This window comes from Microcaecilia unicolor, chromosome 4, assembly GCF_901765095.1.
Source record: "Microcaecilia unicolor chromosome 4, aMicUni1.1, whole genome shotgun sequence".
Taxonomy (NCBI): domain Eukaryota; kingdom Metazoa; phylum Chordata; class Amphibia; order Gymnophiona; family Siphonopidae; genus Microcaecilia; species Microcaecilia unicolor.
In genome coordinates this window covers 29,718,080-29,745,652 of record NC_044034.1, presented here as the reverse complement: position 1 = coordinate 29,745,652, position 27,573 = coordinate 29,718,080, and the positions used below count along the sequence as shown (strand labels likewise).

Here is a 27,573-nt window from a genome sequence, read left to right as displayed (position 1 = left end):
TGAGGAGGAAGGCAGAGCATGGCAGCCAACACATTGGTGCCAGAGACTGGCGCTGACAAGGCTTCAACTAGCGGGGGTTGGGGACCCCCACCAGCCAAGGTATTTGCTGCAGCTTGAGACCAAACTGTGCCCCCCATCTCGGGCTCTGGCCCCCTCCCACCGCAAGGTCTGGCTACACCCCTGACCTGTATATAATATTGTATATGCCTTCCTATGCTTGGCCTGTTACTAAGAGCTAGGCCTAAGGCCTGTACTGTCAGTTTGGTTCTCACATGTTAGCCTACTAACTCAGCATCTTGTGTAACAATCATTGCTTTCTCAGGAGCTGAGAACTGACACTTCATAACATTTGTTTTTAGCTGAGTATGTTTTTCATATAGGGTGGATGTAACCTTGTAAGTTGCTAGGAGACAGGCTGAGGACACAGTGTGAGACTAACATGTCCAGAATGTTTCATTTGGGGAGGTAGACAGAGAGAGGACACAAGGGTATTGTTCTGGCTATGCATGAAGAACAGATAACCGATTAGCCAATGGCCACTAAGGGTGCATGTGCCCACAATGTCAGGAGAGATTGATATACCCATATATGGTATAGGCTATTTTCTGATTTCAGTTTAGGGGAAATCACATGATTTATGAGAAATGTAATTTGCAACAGTATATATGTGATGTCTGGGAGGTGTTAGCTGAGCAGTCCCTTGTCTTTCAGGATGCGCATTGCTGACTGACAACCTGCTCCAGGGAAGAGAACTATTGTTTGTATTTTTGGCTCTGTGAGATGCTAATAATGGTAATTTACTGGCTGCGCCTAACAGAGTCTATGTTCTCTTTCTTATTTTTCCAGCTGTTGGGGCTGTAGTGCTTTCTCTCCCTGTGGGGGCTAAGGGACAGAATTACACAATATGTAACCCGCTTTGATTGTAACTACAGAAAGGCAGTTTATCAAATCCCACCCCTTTGATTATGACCTTGTGCAAGTTACCACTCTCCATTGCCTCAGGTGCAAACTTAGAGCCTCATTTATTAATGTAAGTTGACCAGTCAATGCACATTAAGATAAATTAATTTGAGTTAGGTATATAGTTAATAAGCAAGACCCAATGAGAATAATGGGGCTTGAATTATGTAGTGTGCATTAAATCACACTAATTACTTAAAACATATTAGCAAATAAGGTCCTTAAATCGTAAGCCCTCTGGGGACAGGGAAATACCCACTGTTCCTGAATGTAAGTCACCTTGAACTATCACTAAAAAGGCATGAGCTAAGCCAAAAATAAAATGTTAGAAAAAATAGCTTGCAATCAATAAGAGAAGGCTTTCACCTGTCTTTGTGGCAAGTAAATGTCTAATACGACTTATCAGTGGTGTCTGATACTGAGAACAATATGGTAAGACTGGAGAAAACACGATTATTTAACCCAGTTTCGATTAAGGCCGGGATGGCAGTCTTGCCTACTTGTTAATATGAAGAAAAGAGATGGGGTAATTGTTATATTTAATACATAGATTTTTTTTCTAAAACGCAGACTTATATGAACCATCAAACTATTTGCTTTTGATTTTTATAGGAACAGGTTTTATTTATCACGTGTATGATTTTATTTATACAAATATCCAGTTATTTTGGTGGCTTCAATAGCTATGTATGTGTGACATTTGCAACTTAAGTTCTGCAATCTTCTACCAGATGGGTTTGATGTGAACAAGCAGTGATGTAGTTGGTTCTGGATACTGTTTGGATTTTCGTTGTTGTCTCTAGGCATAACATTGCTGTGTTAAGATAAAATGTCTTTTTGGTGGTGCCTTTTACAGACAAAAAAAAAAACAAAACCCAGTGGTTCCTAGAAATTGTAAATTAGTTAAGAAGGACTCTCAGAAATCACAGGAACAAAGCAAAACTCTACTGGAAAGTTTGTCTCCATTTTTAGGTATTTTATATTTGTACTTAAAAGATGTCCCAGATAAACCCAAAGGCAAAAAGAAAAAGGCAAACCAGTAGATCCAAAGTTGATACTTTCTTGACATGAAAATAGATTTCGTAGGTCATTGAACCTTGAGGAAAGCAAGACAGGATCTAGTCTCATGTTAGCCCTGATGTAGGATTTACAAAACATGAACCGTGTTGGGCGTCATTTGGTGTCTTCAAACTAACTGGATTCTGGTTTGGATGAAGCCTTCAGGAAAGCATCCTCTTTGGACACCTGCTTTGGTCTTCTTGTTTTCTGATTGAGTTATCTGGGGCATCTTTAGAACTGTGTGCATAAAGAGCTCTGCTTACTGAGCTATGATTAGGTTTTGCAGGTAGCGCACAGTAAGTGCCAAAATGATTCGGCCTTAACTGCAAGAAACTCTACATTAGTTGTTGGGGGTGTTCTCAGCAGCTTGGCACATGGATAGTGTGAAGGAAAAATTCTATAGCACATGTTAACTGCATTGTAGATAGCACCATGCACTGTGTTAGCAATTAACGCTCTCCATGAATGACTTTAGGTTGGTTCTCCCTAATCCTAGACTGGTGTATTGGGAGGTAATAAGAAAAAATGCTTTTTTATTTCATGGCCCCTCTTTTATGGAGTATTTTGCCCTTAGATGTCAGATCTGAATAATCCTTTAAGAAATTTAAGACGATGTTAAAAAACATATTTGTGTACTAAGGCTTATTGCTAGTGTAGGGGACCAACCAGGGATGGCGGGTGGCCCCTTTGCAGTTCAGGATGCATTGCTTCAATGTTCTTGTGTTATTTCCTGTTGATCTATGGCGTTCTTATTCTTAAATGATTTTAATAGTATTGCACATCGTTTTCATTTACGTGTTAAAAAAAAAAGTTGATTCGGAAAATTTTAGTAAACATAACCTTCATATTAACTTGACGGCACAATGTCCACCCGTTCAATGTGAGCTGTTAATACAGAAAAGGCAGGGCGTTAACTGCCAGGCACTATGTTAATTTTTACTGCAGTGTCCGCATTAACAGCTCATACAATTTAGCAAACACAACCCACAGTTTTGTAGGTGGCCAATAGAGTTCTTACTAGACCACCACAGCACTTTCTTTCTGAACCGTCCCACCCCTTCTGACACAACTTCCTGTTTTGTGAAGGGCAGGACGGTTCAGAGATAAAGTTCTGGTGCAGGCCACAGGCAGCCTATGACTGTCGCTGTTGCTACCCAGGCAAAGACTGGAACAGAAGTGATTTTAATATACTTGGGGGGGGGGCATGGAGGATGCACCCCCTGTTAAAAATTCAAGACTACGCCACTGACATGTAGGTCTAAACCAGTGGTGCTCAAACCTGTCCTGGGGGACCACCAGCCAGTTGGGTTTTTAGGATATCCCTAATAAATATGCATGATCACCTACTGAGTACATTCTACCGTCTAGTTACAATTTATATCCCTTTTTTCAGGAACTGTTACTCATGTCTTTAATTGCAAAAAATGCTTAAATATAGAAACATCCATTTCTCTCAGCACCAAAGGAGGTCCGCTGTAGTTATGCGATTCGAGAAAAAGTTTTGCAATACTACAGGCCCGCCCACCTGCCCGTTTGTCCAGAAATCCGGACAAATGGGCAGATTGTCAAAACCCGCCCGGTTGCCCAGACATGTCCTCAAAAAGAGGCCATGTCCGGGTAAATCCGGACATATGGTAACTTCCTAGGTGTGAATGTTGGTTTGTGTGAAAAAGTTCTAAAATATGGATGACAAAACTATTATTTTAATTAAATATTTAATAAAGATTGACAAATAAATACAACAGCTGTTGAAGACATTGTATGTATATTCATTGTGGATTTCCTGAAGCCCCTACTGGCTGTGGAGTCCCCATGATAGATTTGGGATGAGCTAAGCTAAGTGGTTGAATTTAGGCCAGCAAAAGACTGAATATCACCATTATCCATATACCAGTGGCAGTCACTGTTCCCTTCATATAATCAACATTGTCACATCTACAGGAAGTGATACTGAAAATATATAAAATATTGAAATGCTATGGGTGGTGTTTGCCCCTCATGTATATTTTCCCGTTCTAAATCTCTGCTAAGAATAACAGTTGAACTGTAAGAAAATGTCTTCAATGATGTCATATTTATTCTATAAATATTAGTTCAGCCTTGCAAAATAAACACAAGTTTTTCCTTTACCCAGATAGTCCTGCGTGTGGTGTGATATTCTGAAAGATCGCATACATTCAGTGAATTATAAGATAGCTATATTTCACCCTAATGACGGCAGAATTCAGAAATCATGTTGTCCTCTATTAATGTGCCACGGATTAGGTTTTGGTTGTTCTGTAACCAAGCATTCGCCCACATTATGGTAATTGATGGTTTTAAATGAGTACCTTACGGACATACAAAAATCGCCTCCATTCTTGTAGCAGTCCCCGACAGAAAAAGATGACTTTTCTCATTACTTACTACAGCCATGCACCTGTTTGGCCTAAACTGGCACCTGCAGCCGACGGAAGGGCAGATGTATGAGATCACGGAGGAGAGAGCCAGCAGTTGGCCAGTGCCAACGGACGTCACCTTGTACCCCTCGGGAGGGACAGGGTTAGAATTACCTGACAGGAAAGGCAAAGGAACCAGTGAAGGTATGGTGTGTTCTCGGTGTTGTGGTCGTCTCTGTCTGCCTGTCAGTTGTGGACATCCATTCGCATATTTCATGATAACTAGTATGTTCTGTGTTCAGAATTCATGTTCTAGTGCGCTTTTTTTCATTCTGTTCCATCTTGAGTGTGTATTCTTGAGTCATTAATTCATATTTGATCTTGTCTTGAGTGGCCGTATTCCTGAAATATAATTGTACTTGCGACACCAAGTGGACATGCTTGCAGGCATCTCCTTTCCCCCAGTCTGCCTGCTCGTGGCAGTCAGCACAGGTGTGGCCCACGTTATGGCAAGGATGCGGAAAACTGAGAGAGAGAAACATTTTGGAAGTTATCCTTGGCAAACATTCCAAATCAGTATCGGGAAACGTGGCCGTGCTGACGTCTTCCCATAGAACCTTCTAGAGGTGCTGTGATCAATTCCTGAATAGAAATGCCTACAGAATCCTGCTCAGTGAAAGAAAAAGATCATGTAACGATTGTTGTGGAGTTTTTAAAAATCTTTTACAGTTTTAATATGCCCGCATTTTCGTAAAATAGAAACAGCCATTGATTTACAAAGCTTCGTTTGTCAGGTATCATCCTCACAGTGTTACTGTATTGTCTTACAAAACAATGCAGCTGTCAGATCTGTTGACCTTGTAGGTAGCAAACACAGCTGAGAGCACGCAGACTTTCCTTAACCTCCTTGAAGAAGGAAGTGCCAAGAGGAGGAAACGATGAGCCCAGTCCAGCACACATCCATGGTTTAGTTTAAAACTGTTTGTGCAAAATTAACTTTCACAACAAGTAGGCAATCAGATTTCATTTGTATCCTGCCACATAACTGCCAAACTATCTCAGTTGGTTTGCTCGAAAACATTATATCTGATTTCTAAGAAAGGACTTTGTGCCTGTGTGTGTGTGTGTGGGGGGGGGGGGGGGGGGGGGGGTTAACAATTCAGAGACGCTGGTTGTCATGTTGCATTATGCAAATCACACTTTTTTACATGCATGCTGTTGATTTGAATTTTGCTGCCAACCTACAGGTCTTTATTTGGTAAAGCATATGTAGTATATATCTTGTAAAATGCATATTACATATGAAAATTACATTATGAGGAGCCTGGGATGGCAGTATGTAAGTGAGGAAGAAGTAAGTCACAGCAAGGATTGAATGTACAGTTCAATTCCATTCCCTATCCATTATGCAGTTCTTTCTGTTGATGCTGTTGTGTTTCAGCAGTGGTACTTGTAAGGCAGGTTTCTTTGTTAGATGATTCAGTTATATTATAGACCATCAATCTGCATGGTTGTGGCAGCCATTTTAACGATGCAGCAGCTAGGGGCAGGGGCGAATGGTGTTTGTTACTGCTTCCGTCGCCCCCACTGGACCAGCAGGGATCTGAGCTAGGCCTGGAGAGGCCTATCGTGACTAGGGTGGGTGTTGGGGTGGGATGGGAGGGGATCTTGATGTTACTAGCTAGGGTGAGTGGGATTGGAAGGAGGGACATTCTGGGGGTTGTGAGAGAGGGTCTTGATGCTCTGGGTTGGAGGAGGATGATTGAAAGGAGGGGACTGTTTCAGGGTGATGGGAGGGGGATCAGAGGGGCTAAAGCACCATATTTAAGGTTATGCAGGTGCTGGCCAGTATTAAGTGTCAGCAGTCACATAGCTAACCGGCCGAATTTAGGATAGCTTTTGATTTTCAAAAGAAGTAAAGATTTCTTTCATTTTCAAACAAGTAATGATGTATTGCTCTTAGCTGTTACAACTTAAAAAAAAAAATTCTTATACAGATTATTAATCTGTAGTTTGTAAAGTTCAAATAAACATCAAGGGCCCAATATTCAGTCCGTGGGAGGGAGTCGGGCTCTTTCCTGCGATTGGCGGTCAACCTGAATGTTCAATGTCGGGCCATTTCCAGTGACTGGCATTGAATATCCGGGTGTTTTTAGGGCGGTTTAAATTTAACTGGCTAAGCCGATATTCAGCGCTGGCCCGTTAAGCTTAAACCGGCCAAAGATAGGCCTCTTACTTTGGCATCCTAATTTAGTCCCCTAACGTAGATGGTGATGCGTTGAATAATTACGGTTGTTGGTTATATCACACGATATAACCGGTTATCTGTTAAGCGGTAACCGAAGATATTCAGCAGGAGATAACAGCTGTTTCCCGCTGAATATTGCTAGATAGCCAGTTAAGTGCCATTTAACTAGCCAGCAGCCGTTCCTGGACGGCTAAATGGTTTTAAATATTGGGCGGCAAGAACTTTAAACAAACCATCAATTGGTAGAACATCACCAGGGCCGTGCTAACACGGTAAGCGAGGTAAGCATGGCCGGAGGGCGCCATCCTCTGGGGGGCGCCCCGCCGCACCATGCTTACCTCGCCCTCTTCTCCCCAGATCCTTGTCCTTTTTTTTTTGTTTAAATTTACCTCTCCGGCGCATGGCAGCGTAGCGTTAGTGAGGAGGCGGCGCTCCCCCGCCCCGACGTGTCAGTCTCTTCCCTTCGCTCGGTTCCGCCTTCTTCTGACATCAGAAATGACATCAGAAGAAGGCGAGACACTGAGCGAAAGGAAGAAGACACGTCGGGGCGGGGGAGCGCTGCCTCCTTCTCACTAACGCTACGCTGCCGTGCGCCGGAGAGGTAAATTTAAACAAAAAAGGAAAAGGATCTGGGGAGAAGGATCTGGGGAGAAGAGGGCGGGTAGTGTAGCGATCGTTATCGGGGGGGGAGGGGGGGCGCCGGTGGGGCCAACTGCAGGGGGGCGCCAGAGACCCTAGGCACGGCCCTGAACATCACCGTGCTCTACACAAAGGATAGGGTATAGAAATATGTAATCCATAAAACACTGATTCGACTTGTTGCACGGTTGGTTTTATAAGATTTCTCTCCTTTGTTGTTAAGTCGTAAACGGTCATTCTTTCGCTGTATGTAAATGTTTTGGCTGCCACAATCTTACAGGCCGATGTTCAACCATCACAACTAGCATTTTGTTTTTTTTTAAACACTGGCCATGGCAGACAAGAAATATCTGGATGTTCGTTACCGCTATCTGGACAGTGCAGAGAAACAAAAAGACGACAGGGAATTTTTATTACAATAATGTATAACACTGAAAATCATAACCTGACGCAGCCAGTTTCACTCCACTAAGGGCTGCATCAGGGGTAAGGCATTAATATTTGATGAGAAAAAGGAGCTGGGCATAAAAACATCAAAAACCACAGTTATCAGAGCAGTTCAAACTGTCCCCTACAGCAGCCATAGGGGCCCTTATGCAAAGCTGCGGGTACCACTAACGTGTGCTTACCACAGAAAAAAAATAGCTTACCGCAGGGCACGCTGTGGTGACCTGCAGAAATTTTTGGATGTATGCATACGACCAGGGGCCACGGGGGCCTGGACCCCTGTAGATTTGGCCCTGGACTCCCCTGCTGACGACCTTCTCGACCTCCCGCCACCAACCGGCCGTCGCCGTCTGCTACCTCTGCAGATCGCAAGGCTTCATTCTGTTTCTGTGAGTCTGACGTCCTGCACGTACGACGTGTAGGACGTCAGACTCAGAAACAGAACGAAGGAAGAAGAGGACCTCGGCTGGCAGGGGTTGAGGTCCCCCGCCAGCAAAGGTAGGCGACGGCGGGGGAGGGTTGGTGGCGGGAGGGGGGTCGAGAGGGTCGTCGGCAGAGGGGGGGGGGGTCAAAGTTGGTGGGGGTGGGGTCGTCAATGGCAGGGGGTCGGCGGCACCGGGGGGGCTAAAATGTGCCCCCTCACCTCGGGCTCTGGACCCCCCTCCCGCCGAAGTCTGGCTACACCCCTGCATACATCCCACAAGTTAAAAAATATAATTTACTTTTTAGCGCTGGCAATTGGTCTGGGGGCGGAAAAAATGGCCTTAGTGTGTGGGAATGACACGAGTAATGGCGCGCTTCCGTAGTTTGGTAAAAGGGCCTCACAGTGTTGTAGTCAACTTTCAAAGCGCCACTGAATTGGTGGTCAGTGGCACTTGCCTAGATAGCAGATACTGCTGTTTGGATTAGCAGCTTCTGAATGTGGATCCAACAGACTGCAATATGCTTCCTGCTGCATGTTAAAAGCGGTAACGCTGTGGTGTCCTCAGAGCCTTCTGAGTCTTGGTCATTGGGTGAAAATGAGAACCAGCTACCACAACAAGAAATAGTTGGGACTTTTGCACCTTGAAAGTTGTAACTCTAAGATGTATTGAGTTCGGCTGGCCTTTTTTTAATGTTGCCTGCTCAGATTTCAAATACCGTTGCTCCGAGGGCTCCGAACATTTCATGTCATTATTGTTCTGACGTGCTGCTGAGGGGCATGCTGGAAATTTGAGAAAAGAATGTTCCAGTAGCAAAAGAAATGGTCCACCATGATTGAATCAACCAGGAAGAGGAACAGTGACAAATCCAAGTGAGATAGAGGGATTACGTCAGCGTTTCCCAAACTGTGCACCGCAGCAAACTCACAGGGGTGCCGCGGGGCAGATGAGAGGTTCACAGCCAAGCGCCTGGACATTGCTTAATTTCAACATATTTAAACAGAGTTCCAGGAAACCCACATACACCATAGCTGGGGTAAGCTACCGATCGCAGCTCAGCTGTGATTGGTCACGGAGCCTATCTGTGTCCTTAAAAGGCGATCCTGATTGGGAAGCAAGGAGTGAAGCTCTTTGTTTCCAAATCAGGATTGCCCTATTAGGCGCCAGACAGGCTCTATCACTAATCACAACTGAGCTGTGATCGGTAGTTTGCCCCAGCCATATGTGGCAGGAAAGCAGCGGTCCTTTGTAGGTGAGAGAGATTTTGTACGCAGCTGGCAGAGAGAAAGAGATAAACAAAGGCAAGCACAATTAATCCTGACCCTGTAAGAACGGCAAGTTAAAAAATCATGAAATCAAGTGGAGGCTTCTGGGTTCGCTGCCGGGGACCCGTTCAAGCAGAGAGAGAATTGTGGGTGGGGTGGGGGAGGGAAGGAGAGATGCTGCAGGAGGAATGAGGGACAAAAGTGTTGGACGTGGGTTGAAGGGAGAGGAAGGAGTGAAATCTTGTATAAGGGGGTCACGAGGAGGGGGAGATGCCGCATGGAGAGGTGAGAGTTGCCAGAGAGGAAGAAAAGTTGGACATAGGGGTAGAGGGAAAGGAGAGATGGTGCATGAGAGTGAGAGGGAGAAATATTGGACATGATGTGTAGCGGGGGGGAGAGGTAGAGACCTGTGTGGCTGTGGGGGAGTGCCACAAAATATTTCTTGGACACTAAGAGTGCCGTGAACTGTAAATATTTGGGAACCACTGGATTACGCATTTCTGCTCAGTGATATCTACCTGAATGTAACTCACCTTGAGCTACTATTGAACAAGGTGTGAGCAAAATTTAAATAATAAATAAATAAATACAATTTTCCTATAATCAAGCCTTTGTCAGGTCCCTCTTTTAGCCTTCCCTTAGTTATGAACTTCCCTTTTCTGGATTTCTCCACAATATTTTGAACCACGTAGGTTTATTTATGAATGACGGTTAAGCAAGGATATTAATGAACTAAACTAAGTTAAATGTGACGTGGAGGGACATAATCGAACGCGAACGCCCATCTCCATGGGCGTCTATGTCCGAGAACGGGTACGTGAAGAGGCGGGACAGATCATATTTTCGAAAGAAATAGGCACCAATCTTTTATTTCGATAATACGGTTTGTGCCGGGCAAATGCATCGGATGCGTGCGGATTTGAGCTGGGCGGTTTCGTTTTTCAGTGATAATGGAAACCAAAGGCACCCAGCTCAAAAACAAACAAATCCAAGGCATTGGGTCGTGGGAGGGGCCAGGATTCGTAGTGCAGTGGTCCCCCTCACATGCCAGGACACCAACCGGGCACCCTAGGGGGCACTTGTAACATCTAATATAATAAAACGCACCCTCAACGTTCTGAGGACAACGTTCTATGAAGCCTTGAAGCCTGAAGCCTGAAGCCTTGAAGCCATCTGACGTCACTCCCAGGCTGAGGCTGAAGGGTTCGTGGATTCGTGGTGTGAAGCCTTCAAGCCAGCCAGCCGTCTCTGCCCCGCCCTCGCGACAAAACAAACAAATCCGGAAGCGAAACGTCAGGGAAGGAGGCGGCGCTCCCGACGTCTAGCCTTCCCTTCGCTGTGTTCCGCCTTCAAAACAAGGCGGAACACAGCGAAGGGAAAGCTAGACGTCGGGAGCGCCGCCTCCTTCCCTGACGCTTCGCTGCACGAACCGCCACGGAGGTAAAGTTAAAAAGAATTAAAAAAAAAAAAAAAAGGGATGCATGGATGCGAAGGGGGGGGGGGGCATGGATGCGAAGGGGGGGGCATGGATGCGAAGGGGGGGGCATGGATGCGAAGGGGGGGGACATGGGAGAGAGCGTAGCATGGATGCGAGGGGGGGGTCATGGAAGGGCGAGAGGGGACTTGCTGGAAAAGGATGAATGGAGGCGGCAGGGGACAGAGGAGCATGGATGGGTATGGATTAGGAGGGCAGGGCACAGGGAGAGAGGGGAATTACTGGAAATGGATGAATGGAGGGGGCAGGGGACAGAGGAGCATGGATGGGCATGGATTGGGAGGGCAGGACTCAGGGAGAGAGGGAAATTGCTGGATAGGGAAAAATGGAGGGTCCAGGTGACAGATGAGCATGGATGGGCATGGATTGGAAGGGCAGGACTCAGGGAGAAGGGAATTGCTGGATAGGGATGAATGGAGGGGACAGAGGGGCATGGATGGATATGGATTGCAGAGCAGGCCTCAGGCAGAGAGGGGAAATGCTGGATAGGGAAAAATGGAGGGGCCAGGTGACAGAGGAGCATGGATGGGCATGGATTGGAAGGGCAGGACTCAGGGAGAGAGGGAAATTGCTGGATAGGGATGAATAGAGGGGACAGATGGGCATGGATGGATATGGATTGCAGGGCAGGCCTCAGGCAGAGAGGGGAAATGCTGGATAGGGATGAATGGAGGGGGCAGGTGACAGACAAACATGGATGGCCATGGATTGGGAGGGCAGGGCTCAGGGACAGAGGGGAATTGCTGGAAAAGGATGAATGGAGGGGGCAGGGGACAGATGGCCATGGATTGGGAGGGCACGGCTCACACTCTCTCTCTCATATACAATGTCTTTCTGACTCACACTCTCACACACTCTGTCTCACACTGTATCACATTCACTCTCTATGTGCCACACAGTCACTCACACACTCGCTTGGTCTCATACACTCACTCAAACAGAGAATCTGTGTCTCACACACACTCTCTCTCTCGCCCACACACACACACTCTCACTCACACTGTGTCTCATATACACACTTGCACACACTCTCATTCTCACACACACACTCTCTCACAAACACACTCACACCCAGACTCACGCTGTCTCTCACACAATCACACTTTCACTCTGACTCTCAAACAGTCACTCTCACATACACTCTCCCAAACATACACACTCCGAGGAAAACCTTGCTAGCGCCCGTTTCATTTGTGTCAGAAACGGGCCTTTTTTACTAGTTTTAAAATAAAAAGTAAAATACCTCCCAAGTCCATTGCTCCCTTCCTTTGGGTGCCGAGCCCCCCAAATCCCCCCCAAACCCGCTGCCCACAAATCTACCCATTACCATAGCCCTTATGGCTGAAGGGGGGCACCTAGATGTGGGTACAGTGGGTTTTGGGGGGGGGGGTTGGAGGGCTCCCATTTACCACCACAAGTGTAACAGGTAGGGGGTGGGTGGGCCTGGGTCCACCTGGGTGAAGTCCACTGCACCCACTAACAACTGCTCCAGGGACCTGCATACTGCTGTGATGGAGCTGGGTATGACATTTGAGGCTGGCAAAAATGTTTTAAAGTTTTTTTTGGTGGGAGGGGGTTAGTGACCATGGGGGAGTCAGGGGAGGTCATCCCCCATTCCCTCCAGTGGTCATCTGGGCAGTTGGAGCACTTTTGGGGGGCTTGTTCGTGAGAAAAAAGGGTCCAGAAAAAGTGACCCAACTTCTCGCTAAAAACGCTTTTCTTTTTTCCATTATCGGCCGAGGGCGCCCATCTCTGCTCGGCCGATAAACACGCCCCAGTCCTGCCTTCACCATGCCTCCGACACGCCTCTGTCAACTTTGTTCCCGCGACAGATTGCAGTTGAAGGCGCCCAAAATCAAGCATTTCAAAATAAACTATGTAAGAAATTAAAGCGAATTGCAGAGTGCGTTCAGACATGTCTATGCCTGTGACATCATTTTGGCTTTGCTCTCCAACTTCGTTTCGCCCATTCCTCCATCTCAACACCCCATGGAGCAGTTTACTTGTAAATGCATTGGGCACATGGAGAATGATTGAATACCAGAAAAGCACTATGTGTCCAGTGCCCAACTGTATCTAAACGGCACAAAACACAGCAGCCAGATTGATATTTGGTAAGACATGATTCCAAAGCGCCACACCACTCTGTGAAAAATTGCACTGGCTTCCTATCAAAGAACGCATTTCTTTCAAAATCTGCACCTTAGTCCATAAGATTATCTATGGTGAAGTCCCAGATTACATGATTGACCTAATCAATCTCCCAATCAGAAATAGTACCAATTCATCACGGTCTTACCTGAATCTCCATTACCCAAATTGCAAAGGACTAAAATACAAGGCAACCCATGCGTCCAACTTCTGTTATATAGGCACGCACCTGTGGAACGCATTGCCACAAGTGGTGAAAACCACATATGTCCACCTAAAATTCAGAAAATTATTAAAGACTCGCCTATTCGGAAAGGCATATCCGAATGACCCAACGTAAGTGATTCAACCCTGCAACACTTCAGTATCAAAGATCGTATTGGACATTGACAAACTCTTTTACCTCAACCCAACCAACTTGATTGAATCTTATCTTCCCTATCCCAATACAACATTTTGTACTTATCCCGTACCGGAATTGGCGAATGCCTTCACGATACTATGTAAGAAACATTGAGCCTGCAAATGTGTGGGAAAATGTGGGATACAAATGTAACAACCTGCAAAAATAGCGAGTAATAATTAAAGATTGTGAGATGAATAGTTCAGTAACGGAGGGGAAGAAGACCTCAGACCCGTGACAATTTTTTGATCAATGAGATCACACCAATATAGTCACTGCAATGTAATCACTGGTCTTTCTGCCAACCTCCTCCCTAGATGTATAATTCGTGCGCTTCAAGTATAAATATTCTAAATCAAAATCAAAAAAATAAACCACAGCTACTTAACTTATCATTGCTTGCTTAAGGGCCTCCCCAACGGTCCCGTTTCGCCACCTGGGGCTTCATCAGGGAGAGAAAACCCCTCAACATCGAACTGTGGGAAAAACCCAGCTAGCTGTTAACGCTGCTAAAAAACGCTGGGTTTTTTCCATAGTTCGATGTTGAGGGGTTTTCTCTCCCTGATGAAGCCCCAGGTGGCGAAACGGGACCGTTGGGGAGGCCCTTAAGCAAGCAATGATAAGCTAAGTAGCTGTGGTTTATTTTTTTGATTTTGATTTAGAATATTTATACTTGAAGCGCACGAATTATACATCTAGGGAGGAGGTTGGCAGAAAGACCAGTGATTACATTGCAGTGACTATATTGGTGTGATCTCATTGATCAAAAAATTGTCACGGGACTGAGGTCTTCTTCCCCTCCGTTATTGAACTATTCATCTCACAATCTTTAATTATTACCCGCTATTTTTGCAGGTTGTTATTTTATATAATCTAGCGTAGTTTTTCCCAAAGGTTTGTGTTACTTTGGTGGATACAAATGTAACCAATAAATAAAAATAATGGTCTTCTGCGATAGAAAGCCCTTTAAATAGTTAGTTTGAGAGTTTCAGTTAAGCCATTAATATTTTATCATATGAACCTTGCGTTACCAAACACAATCTCAATAACACACACACACACACACTCTTCCAGCCATCTTGACTGGACTTCTCAAACACTGTTTTTCATGTCTTTCCAGTTATGCAGTTGAAAAATATCCTTTTCTCGCAGGCATGAATTTATTTGTTAGAGATTTATTGCTTTGGAAAATGGATTTCTCATGTTTCTGTTAGAAATACTTGAACTGTAAAACATGCCATGTGTTAATGTCCAATTCATAAAATACAGCTTGCCTTGTGTTTCCAGTTGTTACGTGGCTCGGTTTTTGACAGCCCCTGTGGTCCTCTCCTGGCCGTTGAACATTTGCTGTCGCTCTAGGACTCTTAACAGGAAACACTAAAATCCACTCATAGGGATTCTTTTAATTCTATAAGGAAGTAGGTTTGCTTACAGAATGAATAAACACAAGAAAGAAAATACATTTTTTAGTATTCATCTTTTTTTTTTGTATATCATCGAGATGTCAGGCAGATCAGAGAGAATCAGCAACACAAATAAAGGTGAAGCAAAGGTCAGTGTAGAGGACCTCAGATGGGACAAACAGGCGGAGCCAGAATTCCAGGGAAGCACTTTTATTAAAGGACCCGACACGGCCCGCTTTTCGGCAAATGCCTGCGTTAGGGGTCAGAACCGAGTTGTGTTGCAAGGTGTCTTCATTTCAGCATCTATAGGTCACAGTTCCAAAAAGACAGCAAACAAAAAAAGTGTGCTCCCCGTGGCCAGCAGCGAAAATAGATGTGACGTGTTAGTGTTTTAACGTGAGATTCAGCCACTCCTGTTGACTGACTATTCTGTAGGTATGTTAGTAATTATCGGTCATTATTCAGGAAAGACAGAATGGGAGAACACCCGTAATGAATGGAATGCCTTTATTAACAAATGCCTCCTGACTAGCATCAACTTGGAAAAAAGTGATTTTTCTTTCATTGACCGTTTTTCCCAAGTAAAATAAAGGCTAGATAAATATAAATCCAATAGACTAGATTAGCTTGTATTTGGTTAATTTCTCCCTCTGAATAAATACTGTATAATGGGGTCAGTATTAAAAAGCATTTAACCAGGCAACAGAGGGTCATGCCTGGTTAAACCCAGCTGAACTGGCCAGCCACTGAAATTCAGCAGCACTTAACGAGATAGCGCCAATGAATTATCTCTGCTAACCATTCATTCCCTAACCAGCTAGGATTCACCGGATCTCCAGCCCCCCGTGAACTTGTGTCGGGGAGGGGGTCAGGGGGACTGGAGGTCCAGTGGATCTCCAGCCCCCGTGTCGCTGGCTTGGGGTGACGGTTGGGTGGGAGCAGTAGGCCACCAGGGCCTTGCTGTTTGGGGGTCTGGTGGTCCCTCGGACCTCCAACCCCTGTGTTTGACAGGTCTGGGCTTTTGACATGCCGGATCTGTCAAAACAAGTGCGGGAGGATTTTACAATCTGCTCAGGCACAATCCTCCCACACTTTACCCTATAATCAGAGATAATAGCGTGCATAAATTTGCACGCTGTTATCTCTGATCATAGGGGCAGTAAAGCCCAGTGCTGTTTTTAGAGCTCTGTTTGGAACAGCACGGGGCTTTCGATCATCTGCGGATTAAGCCTGTTATCAGAAATATTCAGTCCGCTAACCGGCTAAGCAAGCACATAAAGTTAGGGCAGTAAAAAGACTGGCCTAACCTTATGTGCCGGGGTATGAATATCGGCCAGTGCTGGGTTACTGTAAATTCAGGATTGGTGGACATACCCAGATATTTAATGCTGGGAGCACTACATGCCCCGGCACTGAATATCCAGGGTTAGCTGATGTTTCATGATATGGATGTTAATTCAGGCACAGGCAGCTCCTTGTGACTCTGGGCAAGTCACTTAACCCTCCATTTGCCCCATGTAAGCCGCATTGAGCCTGCCATGAGTTGTGAAGCGCGGGGTACAAATGTAACAAAAATAAAATAGATACTATTGGAGATTCTACATGGAATGTTGCTACTATTGGAGATTCTACATGGAATGTTGCTATTCCACTAGCAACATTCCATGTAGAAGGCTGCGCAGGCTTCTGTTTCTGTGAGTCTGACGTCCTGCACGTACATGCAGGACGTCAGACTCGCAGAAGCCTGCGCGGCCACATTGGTGTGACTCTGGGCAAGTCACTTAACCCTCCATTGCCCCATGTAAGCCGCATTGAGCCTGCCATGAGTGGGAAAGCGCGGGGTACAAATGTAATAAAAATAAATAAAATAATGCTCCGTTTGTTCATCAACCAATTTGAAAAACAAATGGATGGCAGTTTTGAGAAATTTTGAGGGCTCCTATTTATTTTATGTATTTATTTATTGCATTTGTATCCCACATTTCCCCGCCTATTTGCAGGCTCAATGTGGCTTACATAGTTTTGTTCACATTGTCATTACAGGATAACAGCTCCATTTAGTATTGAACAGAGATTAAGTAAGGGAAGAAAGAGGAAGGAAGGGAATGATTAGGGTAATTATAGCTGTTAGTGTGCAAATAACTGGTCTAATAACATGAAAGGGGGAGGGGTAAAGGAATATAGAAAATGGAGTGGGGAAAGGTGAGGGAGGGAGTGTGTATGTGTGTGTGTGTGTGGGGGGGGGGGGGGTGAATAACAGTGTTGTGAAGAGCTGTGCAGGGAACGGGCATATTGCAACCGGATCATGTATTTGTAAGGGCATAGATACAGTGGACTAACCGTTGCTTCTTAATTCAGAAAATGAGCATTCGAGTCTAAGTTCAAATAACATGGAGTTCCATAGTTGTGGTCCAATGTAGCAAAAGCTGTTGTCATTTATACTTTGGTATATATGAAACCCGCTTGGGAGAACTAGTAACGAAGTGAAGTTTGGGTGAATTTCCCCAAGGGGTTACTTAAAGGAATCCTGTGCAGAAGGAATGGATCCTCAGAAGCTTAGCCGAAATTGGGTGGCGGAGCCGGTGGGGGGAAGAGGGATTGGTGGTTGGGAGGCGAAGATAGTGCTGGGCAGACTTATACGGTCTGTGCCAGATCCGGTGGTGGGAGGCGGGAAATAGTGCTGGGCAGACTTATACGGTCTGTGCCAGAGCCGGTAGTGGGAGGCGGGGCTGGTGGTTGGGAGGAGGGGATAGTGCTGGGCAGACTTATACGGTCTGTGCCCTGAAAAAGACAGGTACAAATCAAGGTGAGGTATACACATCAGTTCATCTTGTTGGGCAGACTGGATGGACCGTGCAGGTCTTTTTCTGCCGTCATCTACTATGTTACTATGTAATATACCAAAGAAATGAAATAGATCCCAGGTGATGGTCACACAGCAACTAATTTATTAAAAAGGATACCCCCCCCCCCCCCCCCCCCACCAGCACATTTCGCCCAAAGGCTGCGTCAGGGGTAACACAACCTTCGGGCGAAACGTGGCCATGTCGGGTTATCCTTTTTAATAAAATTAGTTTTGGGTTTTTTTTTTGTTACATTTTTGTACCCCGCGCTTTTCCCACTCATGGCAGGCTCAATGCGGCTTACATGGGGCAATGGAGTTGCTGTGTGACCTTCACCTGGGGTCTATTTCATTTCTTTAATTTGTGATCTTTTACGGATCCGTGGTGTCTCTTCTGTTTGGACTGGTCTAACATATATATATACGTTGTCCACGCCCTTCCTCATACAGCAAAGGCAAGCTGCTTAGTAGGCTCTTGTCTTTATAACATGGTCGCATGCACTCGATAATTGCATCTTTTTTTCCTTTCTTTTTTTTTTTAAAGAAAGATGGATCTTCTCCATTTGCCCATCCTTCAAAATCAATGCTTTAAAAAAAAAAAAGAATTCTTTTACGAGTGGCTAATTTGTGCTGTTTTCCTGTGTCTTGGTAGGGAAGCCCACTAGTTTCTTTCCCGAGGACAGTTTTATAGACTCAGGAGAACTTGATGTCGGAAGACGAGCCACGCAGAAGATTCCTCCTGGTATATTTTGGAGATCTCAGGTGTTCATTGACCATCCCATGCATCTGAAGTTCAATGTGTCGTTAGGAAAAGCCGCCCTGGTTGGCATTTATGGCAGAAGAGGCCTTCCTCCGTCACATACACAGGTAACCTGAAGGGATCATCACGGGCATCGTGCTTTCCTTGGCCGTACATGTGAAATATATTTAAGGTAGCAATACAGCTAGTCAGTGGCGTACCTAGCTTGCTTGCCACCCAGGGTGGGTTGCCGCTGTGCACCCTCCCCCCCCGAGGTGCATCACCCCCACCACCCTTCCTGCTAGCAAGGAGGTGCAGTCACATGGCTGTCGGCTCTGCCGGTCCCTGCCCCGGACCATGAAGTAACGTCAGATGGAGCAGGGACCAGCAGAGCCAACAGCCGCGTGAATGCTCCGTGCACATTCTTGCTTCCTGCACCCGGGGCAGATCACCCCTACTGCCCCACCCTTGATACCAGGGGCGCAGACAGACCTCAGCGGGAGGGGGGGCCAGAGCCCAAAGTGAGGGGGGCACATTTTAGCCTGCCTCCCCCAGGCGCCCCTCCTCCCCTGCCGCTTCCGACCCACTGCCACAAGGTAACTTTGCTGGTTGTAATCCCCACCCCCCGCCAGCTGAATCGTTTATCTGTCCTGCGCTGGTCTCACACTTTCTTCCTCTCCTGTTTTCATTAAAACAAAAGCATGCACAGCGCGCTGGAAACAGGAGAGGGAGGCAAGTGTGAGACCACACGGGACAGATAAACGCTTCAGCTGTTGGGGGGTCAGGGACCCCCGCCAGTCAAACTAGGGGCCCCAGAGCCAATTTGGAGGGGCCCAGGCCCCTGTGCCCCCCCCCCCCTAACACACCACTGCTTGGTACGCTACTGCAGCTAGTTACATGTGTTTTTAATGATTTCTTTCCCCCCTTAATTTTAACATACTTTTATGATTAATTTAGTACTTGTGAAAGATTCCAGTTTGACGGTACTGGTAAATTATATTTAATGGATGTGTCCACTGAGGAGGTACAGCTCGTGAAGTAGAGCAGGTCTCCTATACTGTTTTCCACATTGAATAATTTGTCATGGACATTAATGGAAAACCGTTTGGCTAAGATCCAATTACAGACCTTATGTCATGAACCGAGGATAGTCTAATTGGTCTTTCGGCTGCTGTTAGGATGTACCACCCTGACACTAGAACAATTAGGAAAGCACATTACATACATTGTCAAAGCAGTAGATTTAAAACTCCTGTAAAAAAAAAAAAAGGAAAAAGTGACTAGTCCATGTTCTTGGATATCTTTATGCTCAGGAGAAACATATCTTACTGATTGCCTTTGAATATTCCAACTTTGAGAAAAGTGCATTTTGAAGAAACACTTGCAGGACCAATGTCGTACAATCAGCTTCCTATGACTATAAGAATAACTGTAGATGCAAAGCTATTTAAAAAAAAAACATTTGTTTGATAGAGCCTATGGAAATGATCAGGGCCGCCGAGAGACTGGGCCAGGCCCGGGACAAGGCCGCCCCTGAGGCCCCCACGCCACCGGGCCCTCTCTCCACCCCTGGGCCCTCTACACTGATGTTAAGCGCCTCACCTTCGAAAGCGCAGCAACAAGCCCCCCCCTCCCCGGAGGCTCGGAGAATTTTGTCCCCCCCTGTCCCCCCCTCTCGGCGGCCCTGGAAAAGATGCAGACAAGAGAATTTTCTGCAACAGGCATGACCGGGAACTCGAATAAAAACATGAGTATGAATCTTCTAATGGGCTACTGATACGTTTATGTTTTAAAAGATGAACTGATAATGGTGATGTTAAAAAAATGAAGCATTCGAGGTGCGTATTCAGTGGTGACGGTCAGTGATTTTTTTTTTAGCCACCGCTGCCTTTATGCTGGGCCATGTCCGGCCACCGGCATTGACTATCTGGGTATATATGGACGGCCAGATAGCTCTGTGTTTCATGCAGTCCGATTTGTCTGGTTACTTTATCCCTGTTAAGTGCTGTCTCCACCCTGGACAGCCAACGACATAGCCGGTTTCGGCTTAGGCAGTTAGGAGAGATGTTTAGGGTTACAATATTTGCCGTGACAAAAAAGAGGACACAAAAAAAATTCAGCCCCATCCTTACCCCACCACACCTCCTGCCACACACCCACCCCAAGAAAGCCAGATTCTGTAAGTAGTGAAAATACCGGTAAAGTAACAGAAATGCATTTTCTTCTGTACTCTGCTAAATACAAAATGAGAAGATATGTACATGACATGTCATGTTCATCTTTTAATTTCATGAGTATGTCCCCTTTTCTTTTCTTTTCCCTCCCATCCATGACCAGCATATCCCCCTTTCCTCTTCTCTCCATCCCCTTCTATGTATTTCTCTCTTTTCCCTCCCCCCAATGTACGTCCCCTTTCAAAGTCTTTTTTCCAGCCTCCCTACACCCACTTTTTTTTTACAGCTCCCTCCCACCATCCACCCGACTTCATCCACATCCCCTCCCCTCCTTTGATGTACCATTATCGTGCCCTGCTGGTTTAGTGGCATCTTTGGGGCAGGAAGTCTCACAAGTCTTGACAGCCATTTTGAAGTGGCGCCGGCAGCAAGCGGTCAGCGGCAGCGCTGAGCAGAAAAGAGTGGGGTTCTTTTCTGCCCTGAAGAGGCCACTAGACCACCAGGGCACGATAACGCTATGTGAGAGGAGGGCACCCTGAGGCCCGCAGCCTGCCTTCCCACCAACCAGCCTGCCTGCCTGCAAACCTGGAGAAACGGCCAGGCTGGAAAAACCCACCAAGATGTCCTGTGGTGCTCTCAAAAAGAGGACATGTCGGGGTAAACCCGGACATATGATAACCCTAGGGATGCTGAGCTGTGCTATCTGATTAAGTGCCACTGAATACACCCGAATAGGTGATTTAACCAGGAACCTCTGCTTGGAATCTATAGAGGTCTAAATTCTCCATGTCAAAGACTAGTGATATAAGTTGGCCTTCTAATAAACATTCAGACACTCTTGGTTTTGATTCTAAGAGTTGCATTTACAAAAAAAGCAGTATTATGTTACTGTCTGCGAACGTATTATTGCACCCAATTTGACTGCCCCTATCGAACTGACTTTTCACTTGTCCTTTAGATTGTAAGCTCTTTGAGCAGGGACTGTCCTTTTATGTTATATTGTACAGCGCTGCGTAACCCTAGTAGCGCTTTAGAAATGTTAAGTAGTAGTAGTATTCTGTACTGCGGGTCCTTTTCTATGTAATTGGACCTATTTACTGTAGCTTGCAAAGGGAGGTAATTGTATAACAGGTCATTTAGGTGACCATTTTTTTTTTTAATATACACAAATGTTCATTGCCAGCCCATATCCAGATGCTAGCACTGAATATCTGGGTGTTTTTCAGCCGCTAGAATTTATCTAGATATACTTAATATTCAGCGCCGGTACCCAGATACCAATCCAGACAAATTAAAACAGTTATTTTGCTCTCCTAAATTACCCGGAGAGTTTTTTGGGTTTCAGTGCTGAGTAACTTGCAGTTCCACCATACCTCCCCTCCTGATCTGCCCTGGCACTACCCAGATAGTGTCGAGGTGGTCAGACCTGATATTTAGCAGCAGTGAATGGAGGAGTAGCCTAGTGGTTAGTGCAGTGGCCTGGGGAGCTGGGTTCAGTTCCCTCTGCAGCTGCTTCTGACTCTGGGCAAGTCATTTAACCCTCCATTGCCCCAGGTACAAATGGAGAGGCATAATCGAACTGGGCGCCCATCTTTACGGGCGCCCCAGCAAAGGGGCGGGGCATCCCATATTATCGAAACAAGATGGGCGTCCATCTTTCGTTTCGATAATACGGTCGGGGCCGGCCAAATCTCAACATTTAGGTCGACTGAAATGTTGAGATCGCCGACCTTAGAGATGAGCGGCCTCGGTTTTCGCCTATAATGCAAACCAAGGACGCCCATCTCAAAAACGACCAAATTCATGGCTTTTGGTCGTGGGAGGAGCCAGCATTCGTAGGGCACTGGTCCCTCTCACATGCCAGGACACCAACCGGGCAACCTAGGGGGCACTGCAGTGGACATCACAAATTGCTCCCAGCTGCATAGCTCCCTTACCTTGTGTGCTGAGCCCCCCAAACCCCACTACCCACACCACTACCATAGCCCTTAGGGATGAAGGGGGGCACCTACATGTGGGTACACTGGGTTTCGGGTGGGTTTTGGAGGGCTCACATTTACCACCACAAGTGTAACAGGTAGGGGGGGGGGGGATGGACCTGGGTCCGCCTGTCTGAAGTACACTGCACCACTAAAAACTGGCAAAAAATGTTTTATAAATTGTTTTTTTTTTTGTGGGAGGGGGTTGGTGACCACTGGGGGAGTAAGGAGAGGTCTTTCCCAATTCCCTCCGGTGGTCATCTGGTCAGTTCGGGCACCTTTTCGAGGCTTGGTCGTGAAACAAAAGGGACCAAGTAAAGTCGGCCAAATGCTCGTCAGGGACACCCTTCTTTTTTCCATTATCGGCCGAGGACGGCCATCTCTTAACCACGCCCTCATCCCGCCTTCGGTACACTGGCGACACGCCCCCTTGAACTTTGGCCGTCCCCGCAACGGAAAGCAGTTGAGGTCGGCCAAAATAGGCTTTCGATTATGCCGATTTGGCCGGCCCTGAGAGAAGGACACCCATCTCCCGATTTGTGTCGCAAGTTGGGCGCCCTTCCCTTTCGAAAATGAGATGGATAAATACCTATATATACTAAGTAAACCACTTTGATTGTAATTACAGAAAGGCAGTACAGCAAGTCTCATCCACATTATCTAGATCATGCTGCTGAATATCACTGACCTGTGAGCATCTACAGTTTATGTCTTTAATTCTGTACCAAGTATAAACATTTCCAGTTAGGAAGCCAATTTTCCTGGAAATATTTCTGTAGCTTTTTTCTATTTTATTAGCAACAACTTACACCCACTCAAGTTAAAGAACATTTTTATTGTTTGACTCTGTCTATAAGCTTTTAAAGATGTCTTTGAATTCTTCAAGTATCTTATTAATTCTCACTCAACCTAATTCATTATGTTTTGCACGTTTTTTTCTTTTTTTTTTTTTTTTTCCTAATAGTTGAGTTTTCTTAAACAAGACTTAGTTAAATTGTATCAGTTTGATTCTATTTCATTTAATTCGACCTTTGGATGGGTAGGTAGAAAGGAAAATCTTCTTACTCGACATCAGAGCCATTTGCATCAGTGGGTTCCTCGTTCCAATGATTTTGTGGTTATTTTTGCTTTGTTGTATTTTCTGTGCGGCCCTTTTACCAAAGGGCGTTAAGCACTAACACACACTTAGTGCATGAAAAACAGGCTACCGCAAAACATCGTTAGCGCACGCTAACTCGTGTGTTAGCTATTCCTTTAAAATATTTTAGGAAGAGTGACGAGTGGACATGGAAGCGTTAACCAGCTAGCGTGTTTGCATCAGTGTTTGCTGACTGGCTAATGCTGAGTTAACGCAGGAGCAGTTATCACTTCCGAGGTGCTCCCATGTGAACCTTTTCAGATAATGTACACTATTGCAGACATGAGCAATAGGACCTGAAAAAAAAATTGTTCAAAAGTGCCTAAATTGTGCCGCATTGAATCTGAGCTTAATGACGTGTAGTTAAAAGACCCCTATGCTTTTTTCTTTTTTTGTATAGTCTGAAGACCTCAAGTTTACTGTAGAGGGGCATTTTCGAAAGAAAACGTCTAAGTTGGGAATTTGTACGTCTTTGTAAAACGTCCAAATTCGGAGGTGGGGAAAAGGTGATTTTTTGAAAAAAGATGGACGTCCCATCTTTGTTTTGAAAATACCATGGACGGCCTTGGGTTTAGTTGTCTTGGGATTTTCGGCCATTTTCGAGCACAAAGACGTCCCAGTTCAAGGCATCCAAAACAGAGGAGAGGAATGGTTTAATGATTAATGCAGCAGGCTTTGATCCGGCCCAACATGGGTTCAATTCCCACTTCTGCTCCTTGTGACTTTGGGCAAGTCAAATGCACAAGGGACATTTTTGGATATGACATCTAAGTCTGAATTTGGACGTTTTTTGTAAAATTGTCCAAAATCAGAACAGGAACAGTCATTTCTACAAAAAAAGTCTTATCTTTTCCTTTGAAAGTGCTGTTTGGAAAAATGTATTGTGATTTGGGGAGTAAGGGAAGGTGATCCCTGAGTCCCTCCAGTGGTCATCTGGTTATTCAGGGCACCCCCTTATGTGGAGAAGAGGAGCAGCCCAGGGGTCAGTGCAGCAGACCTTGATCCTGCAAAGTGGGTTCAATTCCCACCACAGCCATTGTGTTATAAAAAAACAGGGTCTAGCTCAAAATGTCTTTGTTTGTTCCATTATTGCTGAAAGATGTCTGTCATAGGAATGCCCAAGTCCCACCTTGACCATGCCCCCCTCCCCCCCCCATCCTCGCACCTGTTCTCCATACCCTTTCCTAATAATACCCAACGTTCTAGTTGCTTTCCGAGCCGCAGCAGCACACTGAGCAGAGGTTTCAGTGTATTATCAACGATGACAACCCAGATCCCTTTCTTGGTCCGTAACTCCTAACGTGGACCTTGCATGATGTAGTTATAATTCGGGTTCTTATTTCCCCCATGCATCACCTTGCACTTGTTCCATTAAACGTCATCTGCTGTAATTTCCTTTCCCGCGAGGGTGGGGACGCGCTGAGAGGTAAGGGGAAGCGACGAGGAGGCAAGCCTGCCTGCCTGCCAGCTGTTTTTACTGCCGGTTTGCCGCGACTTCAGGTAAATAAAGATTTCAAGGAAGTCGTGGAGCTGAAGGAGGGCGGGCGGGCGGGCGGGGGGGAGCTGGGGTGGGGAGCTGAGGGAGGGGCGGGGGGGGAGCACGAGTGCATGAACGGAGAGAGCAGGCAGGTGAGTCCGGACCTCACAAAAAGGTGCCGGCACGCTGTACCGGTGCATACCAACACAAAAAAAAAGCACTGCGTTTGCTGGTGGAGATGTCAAACCCTATCAACCAAAGATGTCTCCGGTCTGAGTCACAGCTGCAGCACCACTTAATTCAGCAGGCGTGCTTCAGACCTTAATGCTGGCTCTCCCGCGCACGCTGTTAGACCTGAACTGAGCATTCACAAGAGAGCAGGCATAAGTGCTGCTGCAGGAGCAACTCTGGCTGGAGGTGTCTTCAGCTGGTGGGGCTTGGCATCCCAGCCAGCCATGAAAGCAGAGGGGTCCCAACCCGAAGGTGAGGGGGGCCCAGGCCCCTAAGGCCCCCTCCCCCATGGCTACGCCACTTTTAAGGATACAAAGGAAACTAACTAACAAAGGTTTCCTGACTATTCCAGCTAGCATAACCATTTAGCATGGGAGAGGGGGGGTTGATTTCAAGCAGATACAGTTTTAACTAACAGTGATTTACTGCCTAACCCAAGATAACTCTAGATATCTTATTGTAAGCTCTGTCGAGCAGGGACTGTCTCTTCATGTTCAAGTGTACAGCACTGTGTACGTCTAGTAGCGCTTTAGAAATGATAAGTAGTAGGATGGGAAGGAGGGATAAATCGGGCGTCAGCATGCAAAGCTTACAGCCACGATCTTCCCTTTTAGTTTTGAATCTTCACAGGCATCCTCTTTGGTTCCACCCCTTCCCCACGGCCCTCCAGTCAGCCAGCATAGCGCCATCGCATCACTGGCGACATACCTGGGTTTTTTTGTTACATTTGTACCCCACGCTTTCCCACTCATGGCAGGCTCAATGCAGCTTACATGGGGCATGTTATGATTGGGGTCTGAACCCCTCTCAAACTTACCTCTTTCCTGGGGGTCAGCTTCTTAGCTGGCTTCTGTTTCTTTTCTCTTTCCGTTCTGAGCTGGCTCTGTCTCTCTGTGCTGGCAGCTTCCAGCAGCATGGGGTTAATTGTCTCACTTCACTACAGCTGTGTGTGTGTTGCCTGAGTTGCTCTAACTCTCTTTGGGTGTACTGGCTTCAAGTGTTTCACGGTTTTGCATTGGTGTGGGTTGGGCCTCTCTGGGTCAGTGTGCTTTTGCCTAGGTCTAGGGAGTGTGACATCATCAGGGAGGGCCTTGATAAGGAAGTGGTGTTGTTTCCTTCAGGGCCTTTGCAACAGTTGTGTTTGCTTTAGGTAGGGTGGTGCAGTGTGCACTTCTGACATTGTGTCTAGGGTCCCTGCTTGCTTTTGCTAAGGTCCAGGTTAGTGTCAGTGCAGTGTGCACTGGTGTCTATGTGTTTAGCTTTCCTGCTTTTCCCTTTGGTTCCCCTGCTTTTCCCTCTTGGTTTTGGAAGCATTGCTATGTGTAGGGCTTTGGAAGCTCTGTTGCTATTAGAAGTACTCCTGGGTTTGGTGTTGTTAGGAACACTGCAGAGTTGCTGTTAGAAGTACTTCTGGTGTTTGTGCTATTGGTAGCATTGCAGTCTTTGCTGTTGGTGTTTGGTGATTTAGAATCACTTTTGGCTTATGTGTTAGCTTCCCTTCTTTTTCCTTGTGGCTCCCCTGTCTTCCCTTTTAGTGCTAGGAGCTCTTCTGGTTGCTTGCCAGAGGTAGTGCTTAGGAAGCACCTTGTTAGTTGTATCTAGCTTGCTAGAGCAGTGCTTAGGTAGCTGGTTAGTTTTGTGTTTAGCTTATTAGTGTAAAGCTCTGCTTGTAGCTTGGTGCTTAGTAGCACCTGTGTTAGCTTTGTATTTAGTACCTGCTCTGTTAGTTTAGGGCTTAGGAAGTCCCTTCTTGTGCAGGATAGGAGCTCCTGTTTAGTAAGGGCTTAGGAAGTCCTTTTGTCAGTTTACGGTTAGGACACTCCTGCTGGTTTAGGGCTTGGGAGCACGTAGATCAGTTTAGGGTTAGGAGCACTTCTGTTTCCAGTCCTGGTCCCTATGTCATTCCGGTATCCAGTAAGTCCTGTCGGCTACTCGACCCAGGAGCTCAACTCTTGGTGGTTTAGTAGCTAAGTACAGGTGAAGCTGTTGGACCCAGTCCAGTGTGCTCCAGTCCCGTGTTTCCGGTCCTGTGTCCTCCATTGTCCGTGGGACCAGTCCAGGGTGTTCCAGTCTGGTGTGCTCCAGTCCAGTGTGTTCCGGTCCGGTGTGGTTCCAGTCCTGTG

The 27,573-nt window shown here is 46.1% G+C and overlaps 1 protein-coding gene across 1 annotated transcript in view; it reads left to right on the top strand.

The window, feature by feature from the left end:
• TENM4 (teneurin transmembrane protein 4) overlaps positions 1-27,573 on the top strand; it is a 1,172,733-nt gene that overhangs the window by 788,396 nt on the left and 356,764 nt on the right. The window contains 2 exon segments of the mRNA XM_030200091.1: positions 4,431-4,601; positions 18,365-18,579. Of these exon segments, the coding sequence (XP_030055951.1) occupies positions 4,431-4,601; positions 18,365-18,579 (386 nt within the window).